This window comes from Chrysochloris asiatica, unplaced genomic scaffold (assembly GCF_000296735.1).
Source record: "Chrysochloris asiatica unplaced genomic scaffold, ChrAsi1.0 scaffold00004, whole genome shotgun sequence".
NCBI lineage: Eukaryota > Metazoa > Chordata > Mammalia > Afrosoricida > Chrysochloridae > Chrysochloris > Chrysochloris asiatica.
Window position 1 is genome coordinate 33,212,721 of NW_006408522.1, and position 13,026 is coordinate 33,225,746.

Here is a 13,026-nt window from a genome sequence, read left to right on the forward strand (position 1 = left end):
CATGTAAACTATCATATAATTCACAATAAAACACTAAAAAAAAAAAAAAAATCACATGTAAGACCATATGGTCAACAGTTATTCTAAGGCAATAAGTAAGGGTGTAGAGAAACTAGATTCCTGGAAATGGAATGAAATGTTGTTAGCATAACATTGTGAAAAATGTGACCAGTGTCATTGAACAGTTTGTGTAGAAATTGCATAATGGGAACATAATTTGCTGTGAAAACACAATAAAAGATTATTTTAAGAAAACAATAACATTAGGCCAATTCACTGAATGGGCCCATGAGACTGCCACACCAAACCCTTTAACTAAGGAAGCAAATCCCATGAAATATTTTTGTAGTAAACTGTTATCAATACTGCAGCTTTTTTTTATGCTGCTATTTTTGCATAAAATTAAATGTAGTGTTTTGTTTATCATTTTGCCTTTTAGAAATATTTCTAGTGTATAACTTAGTGATATCTTTGCAATTGTCAAGTTATATAACCATTATATTTGTTACTGTTGTTGCTGCTAAGTGCCATCGAGTTGGTTTCAATTTATAGCAACTCTGTGTAGGGTTTCCAAGGAGTAACTGGTGGGTTTCAGTCTCCAACCTTGTGATTAGCAGTTCAGTGTTTTTTCTAACAGCATCACATCGGCACTCCACTATTACATTTACTTAATGCCAATGTATTCCTATCACCGTAGACAAGTGTTCAGTATTTCTCATAGAATGATAACCCCTCCTCCAACTCCCTCCAATTTCTGATAACTGCTAGTAACCATTGGTTTTTATATACTTTACCTATCCTTGTTAATGATAACTTGACCAGTGATATAAGTATATTTGGAAGGATTTCTGGTGGCGCTGTAGGATAAGCACTGAACTGCCAACCATAGGGTCATTAATGCAACTCTACCAGCCACTCTGAGGGAGAAAGATGAAGCTTTCTGCTCCTGTAAACACTTATAGCCTTGTAAACACTATACAGGGTCAGAAGTGACTCAATAACAGTGGGGTAAATATATTAGGAAGTTTATGTTGAGGTCTTACAAACTATATTCCAGTAAATTTTGCTTATTATGATGTAATCTGTTGTTGTAAAGTGCTGTTGAGTCAGATCCAACTCACAATGACCCTGTATAGGGTTTCCGAGGAACGACTGTGGATTTGAACCAAAGACCTTGCAGTTCAAACCAACCATGTGGTCCAGTGCATTATCCCACAGTGCTACATGAGAACTCCATGTTGTAAATCGGAGGTATTTTTTGTAGCACTCTGCCAAACTTTTTTTAAAAAACCTCTTATTGTGCTTTGGGTGAAAGTTTGCAGAGCAAATTAGCTTTCCATACAATAATTTGCATATATTATATTTCATGACATTATTTGCAATTAACTCATTGTGGCATTATTTTATGGCTTCTAGTAAAAAAAAAAAAAAAATTTCCATTTTGATTAGACTTTTTTTCCAAATGAATTCTTAAAAAATTTAAGATACTTAGACTCTCAAATTAATTCTGTTACAGAATTATGTTAACATTTACATTTTTGAAATAGGACATTCTGTTTTTTAGAAATTTTATTGTGGTAAAATGTATTTAACATGGATGAGCCTTGAAAACATGCTGAGTGAAATAAGCCAATTACAAAAGAACTGTATGATTCTTTTTACCATATTTGTACTTAAATTAGACACGTGTTAGGAGTTCTCATATAGCACTGTAGAATACACACTGGACTACTAACTGCCAGGTCAGCGATTCAGACTCATCACCTGCTGCTTGGGAACCCCATACAGAGTTGCTCTGAGTTGGAGCTGACTTTATGACACTTAACAACAACAATTTTTGCAACTTATGCCATTCCCTCATGCATTAGTGTTCTATACATCCTATGTGTATAATATATGTGTACATGTTATGTGTGGGCTTGTTATTTAAAAACAAAACTATAGTATTTGAGGTATCTAGAATAGGCAAATAAATAGAGGCCAAAGTTTATCAGTGGTTACCAAGGGCAGGTGAGTGGAGGAATCAGGAACTTACAGCTTAAGAGACTGAGTATCTGATAAAGGTGATGGAAAAATTTGGAAACACATAGTGATGATGGTTGTACAACATGATGAACATAATGTCACTGAATTGAATATATGGAGAATGGTAAAATAGCAAATAAAATATATATATAACAAAATATTTGCCATTTTAAAGATTTTTCAGTGACTTTCATTATATTCACCATATTGTACAACCATCACCACTCTTAATTCCAAATGCTTTTCATCACTGTAAACAGAAGGTTAATACTCCTTAAGCAAAAACTTCTCATTGTTTCTCCTACTCACCTCTGGTAACCACTAATAAACTTTCTGTCTAAGCACTTGCCTAGTCTGGATGTCCCGTATAAGTGTACAAGTACTTGTATTTTGTCGTTTTGTGTCTGACTTACGTCATTCAGCATGTTTTTAAGGTTTATCCATGTTGTACCATGTATCAAAAATTAACTTCTCTTTATGGCTGAATACTACTCCATTACATTCTTATACCATTATACCACATTTTGTTTATCCATTTATTTATTGATGGACACTTGGGCTGTTTCTACCCTTTGGCTACTGTGACTAATGCTGCTGTGACTATTGATGAACTGCTTGAGACCTAGCTTTCAGAAGATGCTTTTTGGAAGCTGCTTAGGAGTTGAAATGCTAAGATTATATGGTATTTATAGGAGCCCCAGTAGCATAGTGGATTATGAGTTGGGCTGCTAACCAGAGGTCAGCAGTTCAAATCTACCTTCTGCTCTGTGGGAGAAAGATGAAGCTTTAGGAGTCCTGGTGTGGTGCTGTAGGATAAGCATTTGACCACAAGGTCGATTTGAACCACAAGGTAGCTGGTTCAAACTCACTAGCCGCTCATTAGAAACACTATACAGGGTCACTATGAGTTGGGACTGACTCAGCGGCACTTAACAACAGTGGTAATTATGGCATAGAGCTTTAGGATAAGCACTGAACTGTTAGCCACAATATTGTTGATTCAAACCCACCAGCCACTCCTTGGAGATCCTATATAGGATTACTGTGAGTCAGAACTGACTCACTGACACTTAACAGTAACAGTGGTAATTCTGTTTAACCTTTTGAGGGACTGCCAAAATGTTTTCCACAGTAGCTGTACTATTTTACATACCATCAGCCATGGAAAACAGCTATCCTATTGAGTGTGAGAGGAGCACTGTATGATAAGCACTGGACTGCTAACCACAAGGTTGACAGTTCAAATTCACCAGCTGCTCTTCAGCAGAAAAATGAGGCTTTCTGCTCCAGTAAAGATTTACTGCTTTGGAAACCGTGAGTCAGAATCAACTGTATGGCAGTGAGTGAGTATGTGGGTATGAACTGTATCTCATAGTGAAGGAGATTCATTTTGAGATAAGCATGAAAGTGTTCAGAGGTTGTAGTAACTATAGGAGGATAAATAAAAAGTATTGCTATCAGAGTTCCAAGGAGGCCTTGTGGTGCAGTGGACTGATAACTGCAAGGCCAGTGGATCAAACCCACCAGCTTTTCCACAAAAGAAAGGTGAGGCTCTTCTCTCCCAGAAAGATTTTCAGTCTCAGGAACCCTGAAGAGTAATATTACTCTGTCCTATAGGGTCTCCATGAGTTAGAATCAATTTTACAGCAATGGGATTGGTTGACGTACTTACCACATACGGCACTAAGGATTTAGCCCTTTGAATGTCCTGGCTATATGGGGAGAGCAGGGACAGAGAGTACCTCAGTTACACTTCTTGTCCTGTGTAGGCTCATGTCTTCATGCCTATCTCCTTCCTGGTTGATAAAACCCTTGTTGATAAAACCTGGGTTTTATTTAAAAAAAAAACAAAAAACAAAAAAACCTCCCTTAACCAAAGACAGAGCTTTATTACAAGCATTTTTCTTGTTTCCACCTCTCTTTTCAATTTTGCCCTTATGATTTCCCTTACATTTTAATTAATTTATAGACTGTTAGTTACATTGTTTTCAGCATTTCTAGACTTTTGGGTGTTCTTTGTTGAAAAGGTTTTCAAGATACATATTTTGCCATACATCTACCTGTATAGATATGTAGGTGTCCTTGTGTGACACTTTAGTATAAATACTGGATTCCAAGGTTGGTTTGAACTGCAAGGTTTATGGTTCAAACTCACCAGCTGTTGCTTGGAAATCCTACACCGTGTTGATAAGAGTCAGAACCAACTTAACAACATTTAATAGCAACAACAGCATAGCCATGTAGACCTATAGATATATGTATTAAAACACTTTTATGGAAAATATATTTACATTTTTAGGCTTAATAATTTAAAATGTTTAGACCGTAGACTCCTCACAAGGAGTGATATTATATTGTGACTGAATTCTCTTTTGTTTATCAAGGAAATGGGAAGACATGATGACCTCTGGTCCTTATTCTACATGTTGGTGGAATTTGTAGTTGGTCAACTGCCTTGGAGAAAAATAAAGGACAAGGTAATTTTGGAAATGAGATTTTGGTGAGGGAAAGAATAAAGTTTTCTTCTGACAAAGCACTTTTGCTGAGAATCTACTTAAGTGTTAAGAATTAAAATTTACGATCACTTTAACTATATTCCAACACTGCGCTAGACTGAAAAATCGATTTGAACCACAAGGTCAACAGTTCAAGCTCACCAGCTGCTCCTTGGAAACCCTATACAAGCTCGCTGTGGGTCGGAACTGACTCGACGGGTCAGAACAACAATTAATGTTAGGGGTCCTGGTGTGATACCATATGATTTCAAAGTCAGCAGTTCAAAAACCAACCAGCCACTCCTCAAAAACCCTAAACAGGATTGCTATGAGTCAAAACTGACTCAACCTCAGTTACCAATAACAGCAATTAATGTTATAACTATTCTATGTACATGGAGAATTATACTATTTTAATTACATTCATCACCTCTGATTTGATTTCTACTACCCCGTCTTACTGGTGTGGCTTTCTAGGATCATCACTGGATTGTGAACCACAAGGTCAGCAGTTCAAAACCATCAGCAGTTTCTTGGAAACCCCATACAAGATCACTATGAGTTGGAACCGACTTGACAGCAATTCACAAAACAACAACTCCCTCTCAACCTTTATTTTTACTAGGTCTCTGGTTTTTTATTTATTTTTGTTTTTTAGTTATAAGTCAAGTAAGCTTTTAGCTTTACATTGCTACATAATAGTGCTTGATTTGAATGCTGTAAACTCATATGTGTTCATAAAGAGAGGTAGAACAGTTTTAAAATCAAATCTTTCTTTTGAGGAGCTGTCAATTCACCGATACAAATTTTGGATCTGCATTTGAATCTTCCCCACCCCCACCCTTTAAAAAGTACTGTACATTGCGCTATTAGTAAGAAAGCAAGAACTCTTGCTTTCTCCTTAATTGTCCACTATTAAATACCCTAGTACATACCCTTGAGACTGTTACTGAAGGGCTCTTAGTATACAGATGCCAAGATAAATTGACTTTGATCCTATTCTCTTTACTTTCCAGGAACAAGTAGGCTCTATTAAAGAGAGATATGACCACAGGCTCATGTTGAAACATCTCCCTCCAGAATTCAGCATCTTTCTGGACCATATATCATCACTAGATTATTTTACAAAACCAGACTACCAGGTAATCATCATAAATTATGTGGGTTAATTTTTCTTCTCTCTTAGCCCTTGCTTGCACTTATTGTAGTATTCAGAGTATGCAAAATCCTTAGAGAAATACAATGATAATGCATCCTGGGAAATGTGGTGTGTTTAACTGATGATGACAATGGTAGTGTGTGTGTGGTGTGTGTGTGTGTGTATTTCCTCCCTCTGGATTTAAAGTTTTAGATTTGCTCATCAAATAACAAATTTCACTGTTTGAGCTATAATTCATCTGGTATAAAGAACTGCTGATAGTTCATCTATATGTAAATTCTATAGATAATTTATTGAATTAACTTAGTTCAGGCAGTCTGAACTAAGTAGTGTATCCATCGAAGGCTTAAGGGCTGCATCTCAGATGTTTGTATGCTATGATAACAACAGTCAGTGAAAATTATTGTCTCCATTTGTCTGTGGTCAGTGAATCATTTCCTTAGAATATCAGTTAATGAAGCCTTATAAAGGTTGACTAGATTTACTACAAATTGCTAGCCATATTTCTGAAAAATCTGTTGCTTTGGGGAGAACTTGTTCAGGGCTTAATGTGAAAGAATTATTGTCACTAAAAACATAAATGAAAAGAAAAACACAAACAAACATAAATGAAGCCACACATCAATTAACAGTAAGTATACAAGGTATTCTTTCACCATACTTATTCAACCTGCATGCTGAGCAAATAATCCAAGAAGCTGGGTTCTATGAAGAAAAACGTGGCATCAGGATTGGAGGAAGACTCGTTAACAACCTGCGATATGCAGATGATACAACCTTGCTTGCTGAAAGTGAAGAGGACTTAAAACATTTACTGATGAAGATCAAAGAGCACAGCCTTTGGTGTGGATTACATCTCAATGTAAAGAAAACAAAAATCCTCACCACTGGACCAATAAACAACATTCTTATAAATGGAGAAAAGATTGAAGTTGTCAAGGACTTCATTCTTCTTGGATCAACTATCAACACTCATGGAAGCAGCAGTCAAGAGATCAAATGACATACTGCATTAGGCAAATCTGCAAGAGGCAGTTGTTCAAACAGAACATGGGAACACTGAATGGTTTAAAACTAGAAAAGGTGTGCACCAAGGTTGTATGTTTTCACCATACTTATTCAATTTGTATGCAGAGTAGAGAAAATAATTCGGTAAGCTGGATTGTATAAACAAACGTGAGGCATCAGGATTGTAGGAAGACTCATTAACAGCCTGCAATATGCAGATGATACAATTGTTGACAGTGAAGAGGACTTAAAATACTTGGTGATGAAGAACAAAGACCACAGCCTTCATATGGGTTACATCTTAATGTAAAGAAAACAAAAATCCTCACCACTGAACCAACAAACAACATCCATATAAAGAGAGAAAAGATTCAAGTTGTTAGAGACTTCATTTTGCTCTCTGATCAACCATCAACACTCCTGGAAGCAGCAGTCAAGAAATCAAAGGATGTATTGTGTTAGGCGAATCTGCTGCACAAGATCTCTTTAAAGTGTTGAAGAGCAAAGATGTCAGTTTGAGGACTAAGGTGCACCTGACCCAAGTCATAGTATTTTCAATAACCTCACATGCATGCACAAGTTGAACAGTGAATAAAGAAGACTGTAAAAGAATGATACATTTGAGTTATGGTATTAGAGGAGAATATTGAAGGTGCCATGGGCTGCCAAAAGAACAAACAGATCTATGTTGGAAGAAGTGCAGCCAGAGTGCTCCTTTGAAACCAGGATGGCCAGACTTTGTCTTTCATACCTTGGAGATGTTGTTAGGAGGGACCAGTCATTGAAGAAGGATACCATGTTTGGTAAATGGAAGGTCAGAGAAAAAAGAGGAAGATCGCCTCTCTCAATGGAGAAATATGGAGCATGCTTTGCTGTAGGGAATGTGTCTGGATCATTTGACATCTTTTTAATATTCTTCACCATCCCTTTTCCAGTTTGAAAAAAAGTGAGTCCTTGCTCTGATGAGGAAAATGTTACATTCCTCAAGAATATAGTGGTAGACCTAGCTTGGATGGTTTAATGATCAGAACTCAACTAGAGTATGGTAAAGAAGTTTGATACAGGAAGCAAGTGTAAATTGCTACAATTTGATGAACTTGACCTTTACTTATGGATGCTATAGCTCAAAATACCAACTGAGAGGGAAAAAGTCGTGACATCAAGGATTAAGCCTATCCTGTCAGTACACAGGGTTGATAGGAACAGGCAACTTAGACATTGTCTACTTAAAATGGGGCTATAAAAGCACAAAGTGTCTGGCTTACAAGTTTTCAAGAGGGATTTTACTTTCAGATTGAGTGGTGGAAGGTAAAATCCCTACTGAATAGTTTTCATCTTGGCTAGATGGGTCTGATGAAAGAAGATGGGAATAGGATTCTTTTGAGTCAAGAGTGAACAATTGTTATCATGACTTACTGTGATCCTCACAACTGTAAAAAGTAGGGGTTGTGTAACAAAAAGTGGGGAGTAGTTGGTCTTACATTCCAGGAATGGAGGACCCTAGAACCACCAAAAGAGAAGAGCATGAGTGGAATATTGGACCCTAACAGATCAGAGATATCAGCTTGAGGACTAATGTGCACCTGACCCAAGCCATGGTATTTTCAATAACCTCATATGGATGCGAAAGCTGGACAGTGAGTAAGGAAGATCGTAGAAGAATTGATGCCTTTGAGTTGTGGTGTTGGAGGAGAATACTAAAAGTGCCATGGACTGCCAAAAGAACCAATAGATCTGTTTTGGAAGAAGTGCAACCAGAGTGCTCCTTGGAGGCCAAGATGGCTAAGCTTCGTCTCTCATACTTTGGACATATTGTCCGGAGGGAATAGTCACCGGAGAAGGATGTCATGCTGGGTAAGGTGGAGGGTCAGAGAAAAAGAGGAAGACCCCTAACGAGATGGATCGGCCAGGTGGCCCCATTGATAGCGTCAAATGTGGCAGCGGTAGTGAGGTTGGCCCAGGATCGGACATTGTTTCATTCTGCTGTGCATGGGGTCGCTATGAGTCGGTTCCGACTCGATGGCACCTGACAACAACAACAACAACAGAGAAACAGAGACACCAGAGATGGAGGCAGAGGTGATGGCATAGAGAGATACAGCAGCTGAGGACTCTAGACTCATGGAAAGAGAAAGGTTGTGTGTTGGCAGGCAGGAGGCTGACTTGCAAAATGTGCCCTTTGGTTGTTTAAATGATTTTATATTCCTGCGTGTTTTTGTGTACATCAAAAAAAAAAGAATATAGGGGTATTAAAAAGAATGTTATTGTTGTTAGGTACTCTCAAGCTAATTTTGACTCTGCAATCCCATGTGACATGTTATAACTGCCCCCATAGAATTTTTTAGACTGTAGTCTTTGTGAGAGTCCTGGTGCAGTACCTTAGGATGCACTGGACCACAAGGTCTGTTTGAACCATGAGGTCTGTGGAGTTACTGGTAACCTTTTGGTTAGCAGCTGAGCACTTAGTCACTGTTGCATCTCTGTTATTGTTGTGTGCCATCGAGTTGATATCAACTGATCACTACCCTGTTTAGAGTTTCTGAGAGCAGCTAGTAGGTTAGAGTTGTTGACCTTGCACTTCCCATTCCAGTGCTTATCCTAGAGTTGCACCCCTGTTAGTGTTGTAATTATTAAATGGCTTCAAGTCAGTTTTGACTCATAACAATACAGTTTCTGAGGAGTGCCTGGTAGGTTTGAACCACCAAACTTGTGACTACTAATCCAGCACTTATCCTATAGCACCACACCAGGACTCTAACTATGCTGCCTTAAAAATAATGAAGACCATAATACATGTAGAAAGTCTGTGATTAATGTTTCAGGTGGCTAATTTATATTGTTCTCAAATCTATTTGAATGAGTAACTGAGTTGGAGTTCTCTGATTTTATTATTTTTCTTAACCAAATGTGATATAATGAATTCAGTTAGAAATAAAAGTGATTCCATGCCTTGTCTTTTTTCTACTATAAAGGATATGATTTAGAGCAATCCTGGACCTAAATTTTAAAATTTGCTAGATTGAAAATCTTTTATTCTTTTTTTTTTAATGTTTTATTGTGAATTATATAATAGTTTACATGGGAGAACTTTAGTTTTACATTCATTCCATCATATATCATATCATTGCCATGGTTCCAATCCCCTCCATGCATCATCAACCATCCAAAGGGTATATCCCAGAAACCTGCCCCTTACACTTCCCCCTCCTACCCCCAGTTTTTGGCCCACAGTCCCTTTCCCTCTCTGGGTCCAAAGTCCCTAGTCGCTTCATCACTCCACGTCATCATCTCTGTCTCTATCTCAGGCATCTCTGTTTCTGGGTAGGGTCCTGCTCTCAGCTCTTCTCCGTTGATGGTCCCAGAGAAATCTTTTATTCCTAAAAGTATCTATGGAGCACTACCCAGTTTGATATCCTGTTCCCACTAGGTACTATGCCTTTAATGCCTCCTGCTGCTGGTGTCACCATAATAGCAACAAACTGTTTCTGATTTGAGATCCAGTGTCATAAGTTGCATTTCCTAGGACATGCAACACTGTGATAAATATAAGAAAATAATTCCATGATAAGAGAATATCTGAAATAAAAAACTGTTTAGGAACATACTTGCTTTAGCCTAGTGGAGGCAGAGTACTCATATATTAAAGCAAATTTTTCCTCATGGACAGCGAGTTCATGTTTTTGTAAGTATGTATAGATTTTTCTTTGAGAAGCTCAATTTTTAGAGGAAGGAAAGGGGTCTAAGATCTGACCTTTAAATAGACATTTCCCAAAAAGATATAAAGATGGTAAACAAGCACAAGAAGAGTCTCAGCATCATTAGTCGTTGTTGTTGTTGTTAAGTGCCGTCAAGTTGGTTCTGACCCATAGCAATCCCGCATAGGGTTTCTGAGGAGCAGCTGGTGAGCTTGAACTGCCAACCTTGAGGTTCAAACCAACTTTGCAGTCTAGTGCATTAACCCACAATGCCACATCAGGACTCCTCATTAGTCATTAGGGAAATGCAAATGAAAACCATGATGGAATACCATTTCACATCCATTATTGTTGTTAGTTGCCATCTAATGAGCTCTGACTCATGGTGACCTTTGTATAACAGAATTAAATATTGGCTTGTCCTGTGCTATCTTTAATCACTGGTATGGTTGAGTTCATTGTTGTGACTATTTGTGTCATTTCATTTCATCGAGGGTTTTCCTCAATATTTCTGACCCTCAACTTAATGACTGTAATTAAAGAGACAGATATTTGTGAGTCTGTGGAGAAACTGCAGTGCTGATGGGAATGCAAAATGGTGCATCCACTTTAGAAACACTCTGGTAATTCTTCAAACTGTTGAACTTCATGATCCAGAAATTCAACTCCTAGTTATACACCCAATAGGGGTGAAAACAAGTTCACACAAAATTCTATGCAGAATTATGCAGCATTTGTGTATAATAGCAATAAAGTGAAACAACCACCAATTGATGGACGGGCACACAAAAATGTATATCCACAGAGTGAAAGGTGGTTATTTAGCAATAAAAGGGAAGTAAATACTAATACATGCTAAAACATAAATGAATTTTAAAGGCATTGTATTATGTGAAAGAAACCAGTCACACAAGACCATATATTGTATGCTTCTATTTATTTAAAATGTTGGGCCCAGGCATTTCCATAGAATCTGAAAGTAGATAAGTGTTTGCCTCAGCCTGGGGGAGATGGGGAGATAATGGGAGTGGAGTAGTAAGGATCTTGATTAAAGGATGCAGGGTTTCTTTTAGGAATAATGTGAAAATGGTCTAAAATTGACAGTGATTATGGATATACAATTGTAAATATATAAAAGGCCATTTAAAGTAAATTGAATGACTCATTTTAATTTAGTAAATTGGATGATATGTGAGTTATATATTAATAAAGGTGTTAAAAATGTTTTGTTTTGGCTGTATTTACAGTTAAGTTTGAAATGTTGGTTAGACCTCCAAGTGGATATGTTAAGTAAGTCATGTTTGTTTGTGTGAATAAATAAATTTGGGAATCATCAGCAAGTAGTCATGGAATTGGATGAGATCGCTGAAAATATAGGCTATAATCTAGATCTGGGGTTGTAAACTACAGCTTGCTGACCAGGTCCAGCCCACCATCTCCCTTTGTATAATAGGTAAGCTAAAAATGATTTTTACATTTCTAAGGGGTTGAACAATAATCAAAAGAATATTTTATGACATGGTGTTGCTAAATGCCATGGAATTGGTTCCAACTCATAGCAACCCTGTGTAGGGTTTCCAAGCCTTTAAATCTTCGAGGGAGCAGAAAACCTCATCTTTCTCCCTTGGAAGGCTGGAAGGCTTGAACCACAGACCTTGTGGTTCATAGTTCAGTGTTTATTGTATGCAGCCACCATGCACCTCATGGCATTAGATAACCAGTAACCAAAAAGCAGAAGAGTATGGGATGATATTAAGAACTTCATACATTTAAAAGAAAGAAAAGATCAAAATGGTTGTCAGAAGAGACTCTGAAACCTGCTCTTGTGTGTAGAGATGCTAAAACAATGGAAAGAAATGATGAAGGAAAAAAGCTGGACAGAAATTTTCATAGAGCTACTTAAAGTAAGTACCATAATGAAATGTGCTGCAAAAACCTGGAGTTAGAAAACCAAAAAGGAAGAACACACTCAGCATTTCTCAAGCTGAAAGAATTGAAGAAAAAATTCAAGCCTTGTCAACATGGTTGACAGTAGATAACAAGAGGGAGGTTGGCAGAGGAAAGTAGCAGGAGACAGAGAGGAGTATAAAAGTTAAAGGAAACTCTGGTAGCGTAGTGATTACGAATTGGGCTGCTACTTCAAGGTTGTCAATTCGAAACTACCAGCTTTTCCATGGGAGTAAGATTTACAGCCGCAGAAACCCTGTGCAGAGTCATTATCAGTCGGAACCAACTTCACGGTAGTTAACAACAAAAACAACAACTGTTAATTGATAGGATTGCAATCATTGTAATGAAGTACAATATACTATTTACTGAATGGAAAGTTGATGGTCTGCTCTGTAAACCTTTACTCAATTCATAATAAGTTAAAAACAAAATACAACATTAAAGCCTTGACTTGCAATATTGAAGGAATCTGTGGGGAAAATAGAAAATATTGAATGCTTCAGTAAGCATCAAAAGAAGATGAAAGGAGGAGAACAAACAAGATGGCAGATCGGGTAGAAGTGCAGTGAGGAGCTCTGTCAGCAACAACACAGAATACCGGACCAAGCAGGCTCAGGAGATGGTGCCAGAACTCTGAACCACATATAAAGGAATATTTATAAGGTTGGAAGGCTTACAGCTAGGGGAATTTGTA

General features: G+C 37.6%; 1 protein-coding gene across 1 annotated transcript in view; it reads left to right on the forward strand.

Annotated features, from left to right (window-relative positions):
* The window catches only part of TTBK2 (tau tubulin kinase 2), a 228,435-nt gene that overhangs the window by 168,264 nt on the left and 47,145 nt on the right, over positions 1–13,026 (forward strand). Inside the window, exons 9-10 of the mRNA XM_006831727.1 lie at positions 4,410–4,502; positions 5,537–5,662. Of these exons, the coding sequence (XP_006831790.1) occupies positions 4,410–4,502; positions 5,537–5,662 (219 nt within the window). The remainder of the gene's footprint in view (positions 1–4,409; positions 4,503–5,536; positions 5,663–13,026) is intronic.